Source organism: Leucoraja erinacea, chromosome 3 (genome assembly GCF_028641065.1).
Source record: "Leucoraja erinacea ecotype New England chromosome 3, Leri_hhj_1, whole genome shotgun sequence".
Taxonomy (NCBI): domain Eukaryota; kingdom Metazoa; phylum Chordata; class Chondrichthyes; order Rajiformes; family Rajidae; genus Leucoraja; species Leucoraja erinaceus.
In genome coordinates this window covers 113,257,718-113,277,043 of record NC_073379.1, presented here as the reverse complement: position 1 = coordinate 113,277,043, position 19,326 = coordinate 113,257,718, and the positions used below count along the sequence as shown (strand labels likewise).

The 19,326-nt window shown below is 41.1% G+C and overlaps 1 protein-coding gene across 4 annotated transcripts in view; it reads right to left on the bottom strand.

Moving 5' to 3' along the window:
- atg10 (ATG10 autophagy related 10 homolog (S. cerevisiae)) overlaps positions 1–19,326 on the bottom strand; it is a 327,510-nt gene that overhangs the window by 17,069 nt on the left and 291,115 nt on the right. For 3 of the 4 annotated variants that reach the window (XM_055633408.1, XM_055633406.1, XM_055633407.1), the window contains exon 6: positions 11,642–11,739. The exons of the other annotated variant lie outside the window; for it this stretch is intronic. In XM_055633408.1, coding sequence (XP_055489383.1) covers positions 11,642–11,739 — 98 coding nt within the window. The remainder of the gene's footprint in view (positions 1–11,641; positions 11,740–19,326) is intronic. 4 annotated transcript variants of the gene reach the window in all.

The following is a 19,326-nucleotide window of genomic DNA, read 5'->3' as shown; positions in this document are numbered from 1 at the left end:
CCATTCCTTCTCTCCAAAGATGCTGCCTGTCCCGCTGAGTTACTCCAGCATTTTGTGACTATTTCAGGGAAGGATATGTTGATATTCTAGGGCACGATGATTGTAAGCCGGAAGTGGATTGGGTGTCTTGAAAAAACATTGAGATGGATAAGTTCTCAGGTTCTGATGTTATCTACCCCAGGATACGGAGGAGAGCAAGAGAGGAGGTGAGAGAAAGCAGATGTGGGAATCTTGAGCCATAAACAACATGATTGAAAAAACCCAGTGCATCAGGCAGCATCTGCGGAGGGAATGGTCAGATAACCTTTGGGTCGTGACCCTTCTTCAGAGAGGAAAATTATTCGAGAAGATTCCAAGGGACAACTGTCATGTGGGCAGTGGATATTGTCTACATGGACTTTAGGAAAGCATTTGACAAGGTCTTTAGACAATTAAATTGTATGGACCCTGTATGAGTTGGGTCCAAAATGAGCTTGGTCACTGAAGACAGAGGGTACTGGTAGGGGTGTGATTTTGTAACTAAAGGACATGCCCCAATCAGCATCAATGGTTGACAGCTTCAAGCTCCTTGCCAAAAATATTTACCAATGATCTGACATGGACCAATCACATCAATGCGACAGGTAAGAAGACACTCAGAGGCCTCTATTTCTTGAGGAGGTCGAGGACTATTGGCATCTCTCCAATGACTCTTACAAAAATTCCACAGATGCACCCTAGAAAACACACTGTTGGGTTGCATGGCAACTTGGTTTGAGAACAGTTCTGCTTAAGAACACAAGAAATTGCAGAGAGTTATAGATGTAGCCCAGTCCACCACACAGACCACACTTCCCATCATTGACATTTCATGTTACCTTGGAAAGGCAGGCAAAATAGTAAATTCCCTTTCTAGTCATTCCTTTCCCCTGCTCATATACGACAGAAGGTGCAGAAGCTTGAAAGTGTGCACCACCAGACTACTTCCTCTCTGTTATCATGCTTCTGAATGGTCCTTCCATACACTCGGGTCTTGTCCGATTCACCTCTACCTCATTGGTCCTGGGACACTGGACTTAGTCTATGGAACTGATGGGCTACAATGCTGAGTTTTGAATTGAATTGAATTGAATTGAATTTGAATTGAATTGAATTGAATTGAATAACCTTTAATAATCCTTTACAGGAAATTACAGTGCCACAACAGCTTCAAGACAGACATAACACCACACATTGCCACAGATAGCTTCAATACTTAATAAGTTAAAATACAATGAATGAATACTAAAAAAAATCCAAAATTATTTTTGTGCATTATAAAACCTTATAGCAGCAGGTATACAAGACTTCCTATATCTCTCCGTTTTGCACATTGGTGCAATCAGTCTCTGACTGAAGATGCTGCACTTGATCACCTTCAGGGCGTGGAGTGGGTGAGTGGGGTTGGTCATTATTGAACCTAGTTTGTTCAGAGTTCTGGCCTCTGCCACCTGCTGGACCGTTAGTTGCTCAGCCCCAACCATATTCTTCACTATGTATGCTCCCCTTTGCTCTATCTATTGTACTTGAGTTTGACTTGCTTGTATTCATGTATGGTATATGCGATCTATTGGGCAGCGTGCAGGACACAGCTTGTCACTGTTCCTCCGTACACGTGACAATAATAAATCTACATCTTGGTCTCTCTCAAAATTCATTCCTTTTACTTTGGCATGTCTGCTACTTCCTGATGTCATTCTTGAATTGCACATGTAGTTACGAATAGTTACTGTCAAATGAACAAATTAATAATGATGAGTGCCCTTGCTTCATTCAGCATATTATAAACAAACCTTGGGGAAAAAATGGAAATCAAAATCTGCTTATGCTTGAATTCTGAAATAAATGATAAAGGAGGGCTCTTTAACATTAAATGTTAACTCTGTTTCTCTGTCCACAGATGCTGCCTAGCCTGTTAAGTGTTTCCAACATTATCTGGTTTTACTCGGTGACACAGCGGTAGAGTTGCTGCCTTACAGCGCCAGAGACCTGGGTTCAATCCTGGCTACGGGTGCTGTCTATATGAAGCTTGTACGTTCTTCCTGTGACCACGTGGCTTTTCTCCAGGTCCGCTAGTTTCCTCGCACACTCCAAAGTCGTACAGGTTTGTTGGTTAATTGGCTTCTGTAAATTATCCCTAGTGTGTGTAGTGGAGAGCTAGTGCACGGATGTTTGTTGGTCAGCCCAGACTCGTTGGGCTGAAGGGCCTGTTTCCATGTAGTATCTCTTATGGTCTACTGCGAAATGAAAATTGCATGTTTGCAATATTACTGTGGAAAACTGATCAGAATGCTGCATTTGGAAAATAGATTCTACGGAATTAGGACTGTAAGGCTATTTCTAAATACATTTTTTAATATATTATCCTAAGTAGCTAGCGGCAGACAGAAATGTAGAATTTTTTTCTGTGTGTTTGGGAGTTTATCAATCTATGCAAAACAGAAGACATCACAGTGCTAAATAATGCTGGCTGATTTATTAAGCAGGCTGTGAAATTATGTTGCTGATTACTAGCATATGAACATAAAGACATTATTCAGTTTATCTTAAATAGGTCAGTACATCCACCAAAGCAACACAAGGTAATTTGAGACAAGCATATTAAATGTTTGTACTCAACTATCTAATGGCATAGTGTCGATTCTTTGTAATTTATCATTCAAGCTCCGTTTTTCTGCCTGGTCTTTTACATTATGTTCATGCAATTGTCCATCTTCCTCAGGGTTATAATTACATTTAGATTCTACTGTAAGCTCAAGGTTGCAAAGTAACAAAATCAAACAAGAGCATAACCAGTTCAAGAACAAAAATAAGATTCCACAAAATGGTGTACGATGAAGGAATATTCTGAACCTTCCAGCCTGCATTCATGAATGTTAGCAGGAATCAATTCTAAAATGGTGATTTATAGACAAGAGGCACAAATAGTTTCGGAGATAAAATAATACCAAATGTGAAATGACACTGCAAGATCATGATAATTTTGCCACAGAGAAATGACCTTATCACAGGAGAACCTCTTGAACTTTTCATTACACAGAATATGAGTAATCTAATTGTGTACTTCACTGTTATGGCAGAAAACCTGATGCTTTTCACCAGGCAGAACATTTATACTTGGTCAAGCTCACCCTGCAAACGTCATTGATCGGTTTGAGACAATGGACAAGAACCAGAAGACATAGGTTTAAGGTGAAGGGGAAAAGGTTTCATAGGAATAGAGGCGTAACTTTTTCACACAAAGGGTGGTGGGCTGGCCTTTATAAATCAGAGCATTGAGTATAGAAGTTGGGATGTAATGTTAAAATTGTACAAGGCATTGGTGAGGCCAATTCTGGAGTATGGTGTACAATTTTGGTCGCCTAATTATAGGAAGGATGTCAACAAAATAGAGAGAGTACAGAGGAGATTTACTAGAATGTTGCCTCAGTTTCAGCAACTAAGTTACAGAGAAAGGTTGAACAAGTTAGGGCTTTATTCTTTGGAACGCAGAAGGTTAAGGGGGGACTTTGTAGAGGTTTTTAAAATGATGAGAGGGATAGACAGAGTTGACGTGGAAAAGCCTTTCCCACTGAGAGTAGGGAAGATTCAAACAAGGGGACATGACATGAGAATTAAGGGACTGAAGTTTAGGGGTAACATGAGGGGGAACTTCTTTACTCAGAGAGTGGTAGCTGTGTGGAATGAGCTTCCAGTGAAGGTGGTGGAGGCAGGTTTGTTTTTATCATTTAAAAATAAATTGGATAGTTATATGGATGGGAAGAGAATGGAGGGTTATGGCCTGAGCACAGGTATATGGGACTAGGGGAGATTATGTGTTCGGCACGGACTAGAAGGGTCGAGATGGCCTGTTTCCGTGCTGTAATTGTTATATGGTTATTACCATATAACCATATAACAATTACAGCACGGAAACAGGCCATCTCGGCCCTACAAGTCCATGCCGAACAAATTTTTTTCCCCTTAGTCCCACCTGCCTGCACTCGTACCATAACCCTCCATTCCCTTCTCATCCATATGCCTATCCAATTTATTTTTAAATGACACCAATGAACCTGCCTCCACCACTTCCACTGGGAGCTCATTCCACACCGCTACCACTCTCTGCGTAAAGAATGGTGCGTTAAGTTAGGTCTTTATTCTCTGGAGCGCAGAAGGTTAAGGGGGGACCTGATAGAGGTCTTTAAAATGATGAGAGGTATAGACAGAGTTGATGTGGACAAGCTTTTCCCTTTGAGAATAGGGAAGATTCAAACAAGAAGACATGACTTCAGAATTAAGGGACAGAAGTTTAGGGGTAATATGAGGGGGAACTTCTTTACTCAGAGAGTGGTAGCGGTGTGGAATGAGCTTCCAGTGGAAGTGGTGGAGGCAGGTTCATTGGTATCATTTAAAAATAAATTGGATAGGCATATGGAAGAGAAGGGAATGGAGGGTTATGGTATGAGTGCAGGCAGGTGGGACTAAGGGGAAAAAAAATTTGTTCGGCACGGACTTGTAGGGCCGAGATGGCCTGTTTCCGTGCTGTAATTGTTATATGGTTATATGGTTAAGTTAGGGCTTTATTCTTTGGAGCGCAGAACGTTAAGGGGGGACTTGATAGAGGTCGTTAAAATGATGAGAGGGATAGACAGAGTTGACGTGAATAAGCTTTTCCCACTGAGAGTAGGGAAGATTCAAACAAGGGGACATGACTTGAGAATTAAGGGACAGAAGTTTAGGGGTAACATGAGGGGGAACTTCTTTACTCAGAGAGTGGTAGCTGTGTGGAATGAGCTTCCAGTGAAGGTGGTGGAGGCAGGTTCGTTTTTATCATTTAAAAATAAATTGGATAGTTATATGGACGGGAAAGGAATGGAGGGTTATGGTCTGAACGCAGGTGTATGGGACTAGGGGAGAATACGTGTTCGGCACGGACGAGAAGGGTCGAGATGGCCTGTTTCCGTGCTGTAATTGTTATATGGTTATCTTCATGCCACCATTTGCATTAAGTAGTGCCTTTCAACTTCATGCCACCATTTGCAGTAAGTGGTGTCTTTCAACTTCAAGCCACACCCAAGCCACCATTTGCAGTAAGAATAATAATAATAATAATTTTGTGTTCGGCACAAAGACTAGAAGGGTCTAGATGGCCTGTTTCCGTGCTGTAATTGTTATATGGTTATATGGTTATATGGTTATATGGGTGTATGGAACGAGCTGCCAGAGGAGGTAGTCGAGGCAGGGACTATCCCAACGTTTAAGAAACAGTTAGACAGGTACATGGATAGTACAGGTTTGGAGGGATATGGACCAAGCACAGTGTAGATGGGACATTGTTGACTGTCGGCCGTTGGGCTGAAGGGTCTGTTTCCACACCATGACTATGGCAAGGAGCGATATTAAGGTCAACTAGCCAATACCCACCAACATGAGTTCCGCTTCACAACGAGCTCCAGAGAAACTTCTGAATCGTGACGCCCAATGTCACCATGGAATTAATCTAGTGGTTAAGCTTACTCAGCAGGCAATCGATGGACTAGCTGCCTGACCCACAAGTACTTTAGCATGGTGTGTTTTGTTTTGGTAAACCAGCATCTGTAATTCTTGCATCTCCTGTAGGCATGCAATACAACCGGGAAATATTTTAATGCCGAATTCAGTGAAGACAAATCTCAACTACTATCATTGTCAAAGTACATCCTAGACCAGATTGTAGGTGCTCCCACCAGCAGTTGGAATTGCTAAGAAAGGCTGCTGTAACTGCACCGTGCCAGATAAGTGCTCAGTAAAGAGATTGAAGCCAGGCACAAAAAGCTGGAGTAACTCAGTGGGGCAGACAGCATTTCTAGAGAAAAAGAACAGGTGACGTTTCAGGTCGAGACTCTTCTTCAGACTGAGAGTTAGGGGAAAGGGGAACGAGAGATATGGATGCTACTTAGGGCAAATGAATGTAAAATATCCAAATAACAACTAATAAGAGATTCAAGCACAGTACAGTCTTGCTGGCCTTTAGACACAAAATGCTGGAGTAACTCAGTGGGACAGGCAGCATCTCTGGTGAGAAGAAATGGGTGACGTTTCGGTTTAAGACCCTACTGGGCTTTACACTGGAAAAGTTAGCACTCAAATTCTGCACCAGGTCAGATCTGTGTGTTTTAATTGATTTAGTTTCCAGAAAAAAACTAAAAACTTTTAGTTTAATGACTTACTTCCTCTTTAAGAGTTTTAAAATTGTCCTACGTCAGAAACATTTAAAACTTAAGACCAACAACAGCTATTGCAGCAGGCAAAGCCCTGTTCCAAGGAAAGCACCAGCTATGCTGGTATTCACCACCTGGAGGGGCTGCAAGCATCCAATCCGGATGGGAATCCGGGATCAGTAAGATGCGGCACTTCTTGTAATACATTTCCAATTTGCAGACCAGAAATGAAGGGAAATATTGAATTTCACACCCATTTTTAAATATGCCGTTAGTATAGTCTACAGAATTGGGAACTTAACCTTTATTTATATATTTTCAAGATGCAGTAGCAAAGAGCAAATTCATGACCTTCTATTATTTAAGGAAATAATTTGGAATTGAAGCTTTGACTGTACTGTAGCAACTGATGGGAGGATGCAATTACAGCTTGACAATTGTTGCACAGGTAACTTGCTCCTGGTTTTAATGTGGGGTCCTGGGAGTGTAGAAAGTTTATAATGGAAAGCAAATTCCTTCTCTGGGTCCCACTGCAACCATCCCTGACCGCTAAGCCCACTGTAATTGAAGACTACGCTTGGTCTTGTTAAGTAAATATGAAATACGTGTTCAGCATGATGTGTCTGCAACTTCCTGTTGTCATGGTTTTTAGTTTAGTTTTGGTTTCGAGATACAGCGCGAAAACAGGCCCTTCGGCCCACCGAGTCCGCACCGACCAGCGATCCCCACACACTTATACTATCCTACACACACTAGGGACAATTTACATTTATACCAACTTACAAACCTGTACGTCTTTGGAGCGTGGGAGGAAACCGAAGATCTCGGAGAAAACTTGTCACGGGGAGAACGTACAAACTCCGTACAGACAGCACCCGTAGTCAGGATCAAACCCAGGTCTCTAGCGCTGTCAGGCAGCAACTCTACCCCTGCGCCACCGTGCCGCACTTTTATTATTTTTTTCTCATTATACTCACTGACATTTAAAAACATTGACAGAAATTTACGATTCTAGATAATGCCTCTAGTTCCACAAACAACTCAAAAACCTTCTGGGAATTTTTTTATTGATTTTTTTTTCGTGCAGTAACTGAGTTTTAATATCCAAAAGCGGAACTATACAAGGTATTTTTAAATAGTCACGTATGATGCTAACATAATTAAACTTATCTACCAAATAGTTGGTTTTATTAAAGTTTTTGCCTGAAGGCCTTCATTTCTTACAAAATCACTGGGCTTGGATTTTCCCCCTTTTTCCAAAGTCTTGACTCTGGATTGAAATTAGATATTATAGTCTGAACGTACGTGGATCCCAATTAGTGCCGTTAGCTGCTCTAATATTTTTCTCCATCTTTTGCCCAAGGTAGCGTTGCTGCCTTACAGCGTTTGCAGCGCCGGAGACCTGGGTTCGATTCCGACTACGGGTGCTGTCTGTACGTAGTTTGTATGTTCTCCCCGTGACCGTGTGGGTTTCCTCCGAGATCTTCGGTTTCCTTCCACACTCCAAAGACGTACAGGTATTTGGCTTGGTGTGTGTGTGTGTAAATTGTCCCTAGTGTATGTGTAGGATAGTGTTAATGTGCGGGATCGCTGGTCGGTGCGGACTCGGTGGGTCAAAGGGCCTGTTTCCACGCTGTATCTCTAAACTAAACTAAACTAAAAAAACATTTAAAAATGAATAAGCAAACACATCTCAAAAGCTTAATTGAGATAAAAAATTGTGATCAGTTTTTGAAAGAAAAGATAGCCACAAAAAGCTGGTGTTACTCAGTGGGTTAGACAGCATTGCTGGAGAAAAGGAATCTGTCATGTTTCGGGTCGAGACCCTTTTTCAGAGGTATTGTTATGTGCGTAAATGGGAGAAAATGGCTGCAATCATTATGCACTTTTCATGCGTTCTGTCGTTTATTCTGTAAACCTTAGAAAGCGATGAGTTGGGTTGGAGCTGGAGAAAGCAACCCTGAACACATTCAACATACATTTCTTTTGCCACGTATAAAAGTCTTTCCTGAAAGACGTCTCTGCACATTTATCTGCAATACCTCAAAAGATCTGAGATTAGTAATCAGGCGCCCATGCACTAGAGGAGTCAATAAGTGCTCTGACTTCAAGTGTAGCATACAGTTGAAACAGCTTTACAGTCTACATATTAACTGCTCAATGTGTTATCAATCACAGAGGCTCGAGCCAGCCTAACGGCAGGTCAGTTCTCAACTGCTGCTGACTGATAAACGTTACCATATGTAGCTAATCTTGTTTGTCGCACACCCTGCAAGAGCACCTTCTGGCCCCAAGGGTCCAATTTCTTGGATGAGTTTCAGTGGATAAAAAATTTGTTCTCAAAAAAAGAAATTCCAAAGCTGGCATATACTTGACAGTGTTAAAATTGCACAAAAGAAATGGGTTCTTCAGTGATAATGAGGAGATATCCAATGGCTTTCAGGAGAAATGTTTACTTTAGCTTGAGCTTATGAAAATTTAAAATGGAACCATTTCATGCTGAATTCATTGCACCCCATAAAAGTGAATGAAGGAGCATGCATATTGCCAATGCTGTCCTCCTTTTTCAGCAATTGCAGATTTAGCTCTTAGGGCTAAGGGAATCAAGTGATATGGGGGAAAAGCAGGAACGGGATACTGATTTTGGATGATCAGCCATGATCATATTGAATGGCGGTGCTGGCTCAAAGGGCCGAATGGCCTACTCCTGCATCTAAGGTCTATGTTCTATGTTTCTATGCTTCTAACCCAAGATGGATCCTGCTCAGGATATCTTCCTGGTGTTGAAGGTTCAAATGCGTGCGGACTTACCCCGAACCAAAAACCCCAAACCCTGAACTCAGAGGAAAACGTTGAATCCCGTAGCTAGGCAAAGTAGGCTCAATCTAGTGCAGCAAAGTAACCTTTGGCAAGCTGAGGCCAAGGTGAAAGTCTGCATCAATATAATCAAACTAAATATGTTGGACATGCTAGCTCAATGATACATTATTGTCACATAGCAACAATGAAATTCTTTGTTTTTGCATGCAATCCAGCAGGCCTGACCCAGGCAGACCTGCACAAAGAGTTGCCAAGTTTCTGCCGCCGACAATGTTACACAAAGTTCATCGAACCGTCTATATTTCCTTGTAGTGGCCAACCAGGCCTGCCACCGCACGAGGCAGCAGGGCACGTTCCCTCCCCCCATCCCCGGCGTGTCCCCTCTCCGAGCTCGGCCGCTCCCAGCTGGGTCCTCCCTTCGATCTCCCGTTCTCGTTGTTGGGGTAAATGTTCTACCAAGGCACTGCCACCAGGTCTGGAGCCAATTGATATCTCAGCCACCCAAAAATCCCCAAATTCATAATGTTCTTTGCAACCACTCAAGCTAGCGAAAACATGGACAACTTCTAGGTTAAAAGGTCTGCGACATTACGCCTTAAGGCAGGTGCAGGTCAAGGCTGCCATATTGCACTTCAGTTTTCTCCCCACACTGACGCAAAGTAGATGCCATCTCAGTTTTACCCTAATAACATATAATGAAATATATTTACATGCCTCATGACCTTAGCATTTAATAAATTACATTATAATATATGGATCATTTCTAATGTGCATCAACTGGTGATAAGCATATTTTGGTGTCAAGATACAGAAACAAAGAACGCTTTCTAGGAAAAAAAGTCAACAAACATTTATTTTCTAAAGCTGCTTGTAACATAACATTAATATTTAAATTCTGGAATAACCCAGGGTCCAGCAATTCCAATGTAAGATTAAACTGGGAGATCTAATATGGAATAGTTTTAGAAATAGAGATATCGGAAAATATACAATGACACAAAAGTGTTGCCAAATAAAGATAAAGGCCATTATTAGAAATCTGAATTAGTATTGGCGTTGGTTTCTTATTGTCATGTGTACTGAGATATAGAGAGAAACATTGTTTTCATGCTATCCAGTCAAATCATACAACACAAGTACAATCGAGCCATACAGGTAGTGCAGGTACTGCAGAGAAAATCCCAGAGAGCAGAATATAGTATTACAGCATTACAGTTACAGAGAAAGTGCAGGTAAAAAAAGTGCAAGGGCTGCAATGTGGTAGGTTGGGAAATCAGGACTATCCCTTTACCTTATGAGAGGATTGTTTTCCCTAAATCTGGAGGTGCGTGCTTTGAGGCCCTTGAGCTTGAATTAGAATAGCAATCCATTCTACACACAGAGAAGTGTAACATACTCCAAATTGCTGTCATTGCTTCAGACTCTGCTTCCCTCGATGGTGAGTCAGGAAATATAATACACTTTGTCCCAGACTACAGAGGACTAAAACTTGAAAGATCATTCATCCATGATTTTTCTACTACATGGCAGATGTATCAAAACTTGAGAACAAACAAGTTAATCTAGTTATTTTGTTGACATTTGTCAGCACATAGTAAGGCCTGAGCACACCCTTCTCTCATTCTATAACTTAAAGACTGTTTTTGTTTAAAATACATAAAAGCTCTCCACACATTCAAAGTTATCCTTGTCTTATGCTGCTGGACAATAATTACTTCAGGATGTTTCAGCTGCTGCTTTGTTAAAGCTGGGTGAAGCTCAAATGATAGTTAGTATGAAGGAATCAATGCTTCAACAAAGAAAGCAGAACATTTTCTAAACAATAACGCGTCTTATTTTTTACAATTTTGACGGAACACATCAGACCAAATATAAAACGTATACACGGGAAGGTATCATGTTTTATCAACAATTACTTCTATCTGTATACATAATACTTGTGACAATGTTTAAATATATCACTGAAACATATTGAACATTGTGTTGCTTATAAATAAGATCATAAGAGCAGTTAATAGGACCACTTATTGCCTACGTATGGATATTGAAAAATCAGCTTAGATTCAGAAGAGACAGAAAAGTAACACCTGACTCTGAACGACCCACTTTTCTTCTTTAGTTTTTAGTTTTTAGAGATACAGCGCGGAAACAGGCCCTTCGGCCCACCGGATCCGTGCCGACCAGCGATCTCCGCACATTAACACTATCCTACACACACTAGGGACAATTTACACTTACACCAAGCTAATTTACCTACAAGCCTGCACTTGTTTGGAGTGTGGGAGGAAACCGATGATCACGGAGAATACCCACACGGTCACGGGAAGAATGTGTAAAGTCTGTGCAGACGGCACCCGCAGTCAGGATCGAACCCGGGTCGCTGGCCTTACAAGCAACAACTCTACCGCTGCACCACCGTGCTGCATTTGGGTTTACTCCTCATCAAATCAGAAGATTTATTATCATTTGCTCTTAAATATATACACACCAGAGATTTACTTGGTTAAAAAGCAAAATAATTTGAATTGCCTTAATAATAATTAATTGCATTTTAATTCAGCTTTGTTCAATCAGTGCCAATGTTAACTATTCAATAGGCTGACTGTGTAAATCATCTTTACCTTTGCTCCTTTGTGGCACCAATCATTATTGGAGTCATTAATTCAGAGGTTCGACAAGGGTGAAGAACAAAAAATGGCTGCCCAAGTATATGGTGTTCCTGCACAAATAATAAAAATAAATGTTTAAGAACCAATTTCATAGAGGTTTCATCACAGGATACTACTGTTATATCATCTCTACATGAGCTCCACAGTGAATCAATGCTGTTTCCAATCTATCCATTACATCATTTCCCAGATTTTTCCAAGTTATTTTTACATTCAAGCAACTAAAATTAGCAACCTAAACTTTCTTTAAGCTTTGTGTTCAAATACTGCTCAAACTTCAAGCAACGAGTTAAACTTGCAATGCAGTAAGGATAAGTGGTGCAGTTTAGATGGTTGGGTGAAGGATAAAACATCACAGCATGTCCTTGCTATACAGCATGGAACAAGTTTCTTTGACCCACCTACTCTGCACTGACCACCAAGCACATGCTTACACTGTATCTCTTTATATGTTCCCACACTTTGCAATAACCTCCCCCACGGACCCATCATTCACAGCAGGGACAATTACAGTAGCCAATTAACAAACCAACGTTACATTTTTGTGATGTGGGAGAAAATTACTCCAGTCCTGGAATTAGCCCACTCATCACAGGAAGAACTCCCCACAGATAGCACCCGAGGTGCGGATTGAACCCAAAAAAAAATGAAATGAAATGAAATGATTCAATTTATTGTCATTGTCAGTGTACAGTACAGAGACAACGAAATGCATTTTTAGCATCTCCCTTGAAAGGGAGACACAGGGCGTCGCGGTGTGCCCGCGCCTGCCGCCGTACATTCCATTACAGGCAAAGGTGGGTGAAGTGTCTTGCCCAAGGACACAACGACAGTATGCACTCCAAGCGGGATTTGAACCGGCTACCTTCCGGTCGCCAGCCGAACTCTTAGCCCATTGTGCTATCTGTCGCCTCAGGTGGCAGGAGTCAGGAGTCGGGGAACTCTATCTGCTGCACAACTGCAATGGACATAAACTGTCATAATGGGAATGTGGCAAAATAGGAAGTTATTAGGACGTTTATATATTGGTAAAGGTTGATAATATGGTAAGAATCAGAGCAAAGGATTTTATAACAAAGGATTTTCTGGCTCACGTTCCATCTTTATGATCAGCATTTGTTTTTTTATGTGTACGTATGAATGTGTGTGTACACACACACTGGACTTTTATTTCTCATTTATTATATTGTTTCTAGTGTACGATATTTACATATTCTGTTGTGCTGCTGCAAGTAAGAATTTAATTGTTCTATCTGGGACATGTGACAATAAAACACTCTTGACTCCCTTGACTCTTGCATTCAGAGTTTAAGTGAAAAATGACTAGATAAGCAACACTTCAGCAAGATTGTCAATATACCTGTACCTCACCATTCATGATAACTCCAGCCAAACACAAAGAGGTGGAGTAACTCAGTGGGTCAGGTTGCATCCGTGACTGGAATGGACTGCCGACATTTCAAGTTGGAATGCTTCTTCAGTCTGAAGTAGGGTCCCGACCCAAAACGTCACATGTCCATTGCCTCAGTAGATGCTGCCTTACCCGCGGAGTTACTCCAGCTCTGTGTTCTGTTCAAGGTTTCAGCATATGGAGGTTGTTGCATCAGGTGATATGTAGAGGACCCTACAAGGGAGAGGCTAAAGCCTGATCTACTCTTGGGAAGTTGGGAAAGGCAAAGACTGAACTGTCTGTGGGGCAGCCTTTTGGGGCCAGAGACCACAGTTCTATTAGCATTAAAATAATGATGGATAAAGACAGGTAGCGGGCCTATGAGTTAAAATTCTGAATTGGGGCAAGTCCAATTTTCATCACAAATGAGAGGAACTTGCTAAAGTTGATTGGAGCAGGTTGTTTGCGGGCAAAGGAACATCCATAAAATAGGATGACAAGAGTTCAAGCATGTATGTTCCTGTTAGAGTGAAGTGGCAGTAAGGAAGCTTGGATGGTTAAAGAACTTGAGGCTCTGGTCTGGAGAAATGTGACATGGGCCAGGTGTGGGCAGCTGGGATTGAGCATACTTAAGAAGGAAGTAATGAGGGTAATAAGCAGCAGATAATATTAAAGAAAATCCAATATATATATATGAAGGGAAAGAGGGTAACTAGAGAGACAATAATGCGCAGTAACCAAAGCGGTTATCTCTGTGTGGAGTTGCAGGAGTGAGTAAAATGCAGGTGCCCTGGCTGAGATATATGAATCAGCATTAGATACAGGTGAGGTGCCTGAAGACCGGAGGGTGGCTAATGTTGTGCCCCTATTTTAGAAGGGCTGTAAGGAAAAGCCAGGGAACTATAGACCATCTACGATTTATGCATTCGGATAGACAGGAGTTGATTAGGGATAGTTAGCATGGCTTTGTACGTGGAAGATTGTGTGTTACGAATCCCAAGTAGTTTTTTGAAGAAGGATGATGAGGGCAGAGCCGCAGGTGTTGTCTAGGGGCTTCAGCAAGGCATTGATAAGGTTCCGTATGGTAGATCGCTCTGGAAGGTTTGATCCATGGGATTCAGGGAGAACTAGCCGACTGGTGGAGAATTCGCTTCATGGTGATAGCAGAGGGTTTTTGTTTTGGACTGGAGGTAACACCGAGAACCTCCCTTGGATCAGCAACAGAAATTCAGTTTTTGTTCTGCGCTTATACTAAGGTAATAAAGTACTATACTATATTACTAAGGTATATGCACGCCATTCTTAATTTTGTGACCATTTCATTGGAAGTGGCTGCTGAGGTGGCATTTAGGAGAAGAATTTAGTTTGTTTTAGAGATACAGCACGGACACAGGCCCTTCGGCCCACCGGGTCCGCACCGACTAGCGATCCCCATACGCTAGTACTATCCTACACACTAGAGACAATTTACAATCTTTATCAAAGCCAATTAACCTACAAACCTGTACGTCTTTGGAGTGTGGGAGGAAACCGGAGCACCCGGGGAAAACCCACACAGGTCACGGGGAGTACGTACAAACTCTGTACAGACAGCACCCATAGTCAGGATTGAACCCAAGTCTCTGGAGCTGTAAGGCAGCAACTCTAGCGCTGCACCACCGTGCTGCCAAGTACTCGTGAAAGGAAAAATATAAATAAATGTGGGAGGGGGCAGGGAAATGGGACTGGAATAAATAATTCCAGTTGATACGACAGCATCAATGCAGACTTACAGGGTGACTGACTGCTTTCCATGCTCTTATTTCTAAATTCAACGTCTTTATCAGCAATTTTATTGTTTCAATCTTATAATATTTTAAATTGAATGAAGATATTCTACTATACGCATTAGTACTGAAGTTTATTTTGGAATCAGTTTGAAAATATAGAAATATCCCATTGAACACAAGCAACAAGATTGAAAGAAAATGAGCAGAACCTAGCATTAAGCACTCGCACACTGACACAATCGATTTGCATCATGCATCAATGGCAGGATGTGGATTCTGCTGTTTGATTGGACATAGATGAAAATAAGAACCAGATTGCTGATCGTCTAGTTAAATTATTAAATTAATATTTTATACTCCATGAAATTCCAACCCCCTAATTTCTTTGTTAAAATGTATTTAGCAAATTTATAATGCACTCCATAGCATTTCACATAGTGATATATCTTCAAGATCAACATCAAAATAAATAATGGCATTAACAACTTTTTTTGTAAATCTACAAACCTTCATATAATGTACCAAATAAAATAGCTGAGAATGAGGTGAAACCGGATTGGATCGTGGAAAGGAGGAGAACGCAATTCCACATAACTTTTCCGGACATTTAAAATTATTTGCTACTTGAAAATGTTTGCCAATTGCAATACAGAAGAGTGTCCTTGAGACTTTTGAAAGTATTCTAAATAAGCCATTATTTAAGCACAGCATAACAAACAGGCAGCCATTGGCTTTAGCAACCTACAAAAGCCAGATGTAACATATTAGTAACAGAATATGCCAAAATATCTCCCAGAATGAATACACTAACAACCATGCGTTCAGGTAATCATATGGATTTTTAAGTCTTACAAAATGCAATATCCAGCATAGACTTTTTATGCATCCCCTAAAATCTCCAGGTACGCCAAAACTGAAAGATTTGCTTTCTGAAGGAATCACAGGATGCAATGGGAGGTGATCAGGCCCTACAAAAGAAGGATTTTTTTTGTTATCGACAACAGGAGCATATTTTTTTTTGTATTTGTATTTGTTAAGCAGGTTTCTTCACGCCTGCGCTGCTACAAATCCCTTTGCAATCGTTCCCCAACTGAAGAGACGCATTCGGTGATAAACGAGGAAGATGAGCGCCAATCTTAAAAGTTAGTAAAGTAGCATTGCTCTTCTGTGCCAGAAAACGCTGCAGATTCAGGCAGGACAAGGGCAAGACTCGGGTTTGACAATCTTGCGTTGTAGCGGCAAGATTTACAAACCGTCAAAGGCAACTCTCCACTCCCAAAACATTGTTTTTTTCAGTGATCAGTCTCCATCTCCTAGAAATGTTAACTTCTTACCCCAACCCAAATCAGCATGGATGCTAAAGTAATGACTGAATTTCGTTATGGAGTTGCTATTTTTCTAGGTTCCTCCCCATCACAATCTGATTCTACTGTGGCCATCTATCATTCAGCGTAGTCACATACTGCTTAAATCACTGCTTCTTAGCTCTGGTGAGGAATCTCCTTCAGGGTAGGTAGTCTTTAAAAGAGTGGTACAGTGCCAGACACTGGAGATAACGATCATGGCCATGAAGGCCTGACAAGGCCAGTGAAATTTAAAATCCCTCAGCGACTTCAGTTAAACAGCAGTTTTAAAATTTGGCAAGCGAGAGATGTTTTGACCAAAATCTTTGATCACTCTAAAACAAGGCCAACACTTTTTTCCAAGAAGTTTCAATAAAAGAAAGAAAACACAGATGCAGTACTGTTCCCTTAAACTTGGCAGAAGTCCAAGCCTCTTGAAAATGATGGAAGAAAAATAACTGAAGGAATAGCCCCAGGCTAGGATTAATATACAATTCAAAAAGTAATGGTCAAGTGACAGACATCATAACATAAAAATGCCATAAAAATAATAGAACCATGAATTTCTTCCACTCTATGAACAGGAAACAAAGATCTTTTTGACATTTTTGGCACAGCAGAACAAGAATGTTACTGTTTTAGCCATAGGTATACCTTGCCTGTACATCTTGGTCTCCTAACCTAGCAAGCGATCTGATTGCCATACCCCTGGCTGGCTTCATTTGCTCACAGCTACCTCGGTACAAGGTTATTGTTTTATCCCGATACTGCACGTGGGGTGGTGAATTGATGTGCAACGAGTGCATGAGCAGCTTGCATCAATCAACATGGAAGTAAAACGGTGGTTAGATTTGAAGAGCAGTTCACTCTTCACAATGTAATCTCCTCTACAACAGAGAGACAAATTGAAAACCGCTTGGTAGAAGACCTTCATTTAGTCAGTAAATGTGACCCCAAGCATCCGGTTGCCTGTCACTTTCATTTATCATCATATTCACACTTTGTCCTCTCTGGGCTAGTGATTCTCCACACTAGCCTGATGAAAAGCAATGAATCTTGAGAAACAGCATCCATTCCTGCAATAAGGTGGGTGTATGGAACAAGCTGCCAGAGGAGGTAGTTGAGGCTGGGACTATCCCAACATTTAAGAAACAGTTAGACAGGTACATGGATTGGACAGGTTTGGAGGGATATGGGCCAAACACAGCTAGGTGGGACTAGTGTAGCTGGGACATGTTGGCCGGTGTGGGCAAGTCGGGCCAAAGGGCCTGTTTCCATACTGTATCACTCTTTGCCAACGTTTCAATACCTGACAAAAGATATTTTTCCAGCATCTGCAGTTCCTTCTTGAACACAAAAGATATTGTCAGCTCACTATAGTTTTCTTTCATGACTTGTTGAAAGACTTTCTTCACAGTGGTGGTGGTAGGAGATTGTTATGGAATCTCTCGGATTGAGTTTCAACAGCAGAATTATTATCTGAAATGAGTGGTAAACGCGGACAGGTGGGACTAGTGTAGCTGGGACATGTTGACCGGTGTGGGCAAGTTGCCATCTTATATCACTCTTTGACTCTATGCCACTATATACTCATCTTGGTTTCACATGCAAATTTGTCCGAGAAAGCTTCAGAAACCTGGTTGAAGTTCCAAAATCCTTTTGGCATCAAGTGAGTGACGAGCGTAAATAATATTCCCCGCTCTCCTCACTGCAACAATTGTCTGCGTAGGTTGACAACGTTGTGTTCAATGCAATATTCGGTGGATTGCCATCACCATTCTATCAGCATGCTAACATATGGAACCCACTGTCTTTCTCCAAGACCACATGCTTCAACCTTGCCCAAGCTATTCCCAACTTCCGTCCATAGACCTATTCTTTTGCTCCTTCCCCTCTCACGCTTCTGGCAATTTCAAGTCGAGAGCGTTTTAATTGTCAAATATACCGACAACGGAACAATGAATTTCTTGCTTGCAGCGACATAACATGTCTGTAAAAACAACACTCGACCCAAAACATCACCCATTCCTTCTCTCCAGAGATGCTGCCTGCCCCACTGAGTTACTCCAGCATTTTGTGTCGATCTTCAGTTTAAACCAGCATCTGCAGTTCCTTCTTACACACATAGATAATATCTAATAAACAAAAATGCAATTGAAGTATTGATAACACAATTACCAATGCAAAAAAGCCCAGTCTTCAGTGTAATCAAAAGTAGCCCATAGTTGAGCTGTGTAGTATTCAGGAGCCTGATGGTTGTTGGGAAGAAGCTATTCTTAAACCTGGTGGTCACTGTTTTCAGACTTCTGTACCTTCTTCCTGATGGTAGGATGTGAAATGCGAGTGTGGCCAGGTTTGTGTGGGTCATTGATGATGTTGGATGCCTTTTTGAGGCTGCGCCACTTATTGATCCCTTTGATCGTGGTGAGGTCAGCACTTGTTGTGGACCGGGCCGTGTCCACCACTTTCTAAAGCTTATTTGAGTTTCAATAAACGGTCTATAAATTGGCTATAAGTGTTAACTCAGTCTTTCCCTTCATAATTTGTCCAACAATATTTCCAAAGATGTTTATTTCATTTCAAGAATGGAAGATTTGATTATTTAACCAGTTTAAAAAGTATAATCAAAGCCTTTGTTTTAAGATTCGTAGCACTATCTGTTTTTAATTAGAGGCACTCCTGCAACGTCTTATATTTAATCACACAATCAAGGTACATCTGGACATTTCCAGCACTTCTCTTAGATATATTCAACAAATAAGCATCAACTGATGATCTATGTAAAGCCTGCAATGACAATAATACTAACATAGAACCTTCCTTTCATTCACCATGTGACAAATGCCGTGGGATAGAGAAAATAATTAATGACCAAGTTTTTAAAACATTTTGAACTATTTCACTGACATGTTTAAATTTTTTTTTTTATCTCAGTAAATCAAGGGCTGTAAAATGAAAACACAATTTCAATGAATCAGTATTTGCACAAACAATTTTTCTAGTCTTGATGATTACCAGATTTTACTTGATGAGTGGACATTATATAAAACATCATTTGCCAGATTGCCCCGGCTCCCAATCTGTTATTGATTTAGCTGTTGAGTGGAGTTCCAAAGGCACTGAGTGAAGCATCAC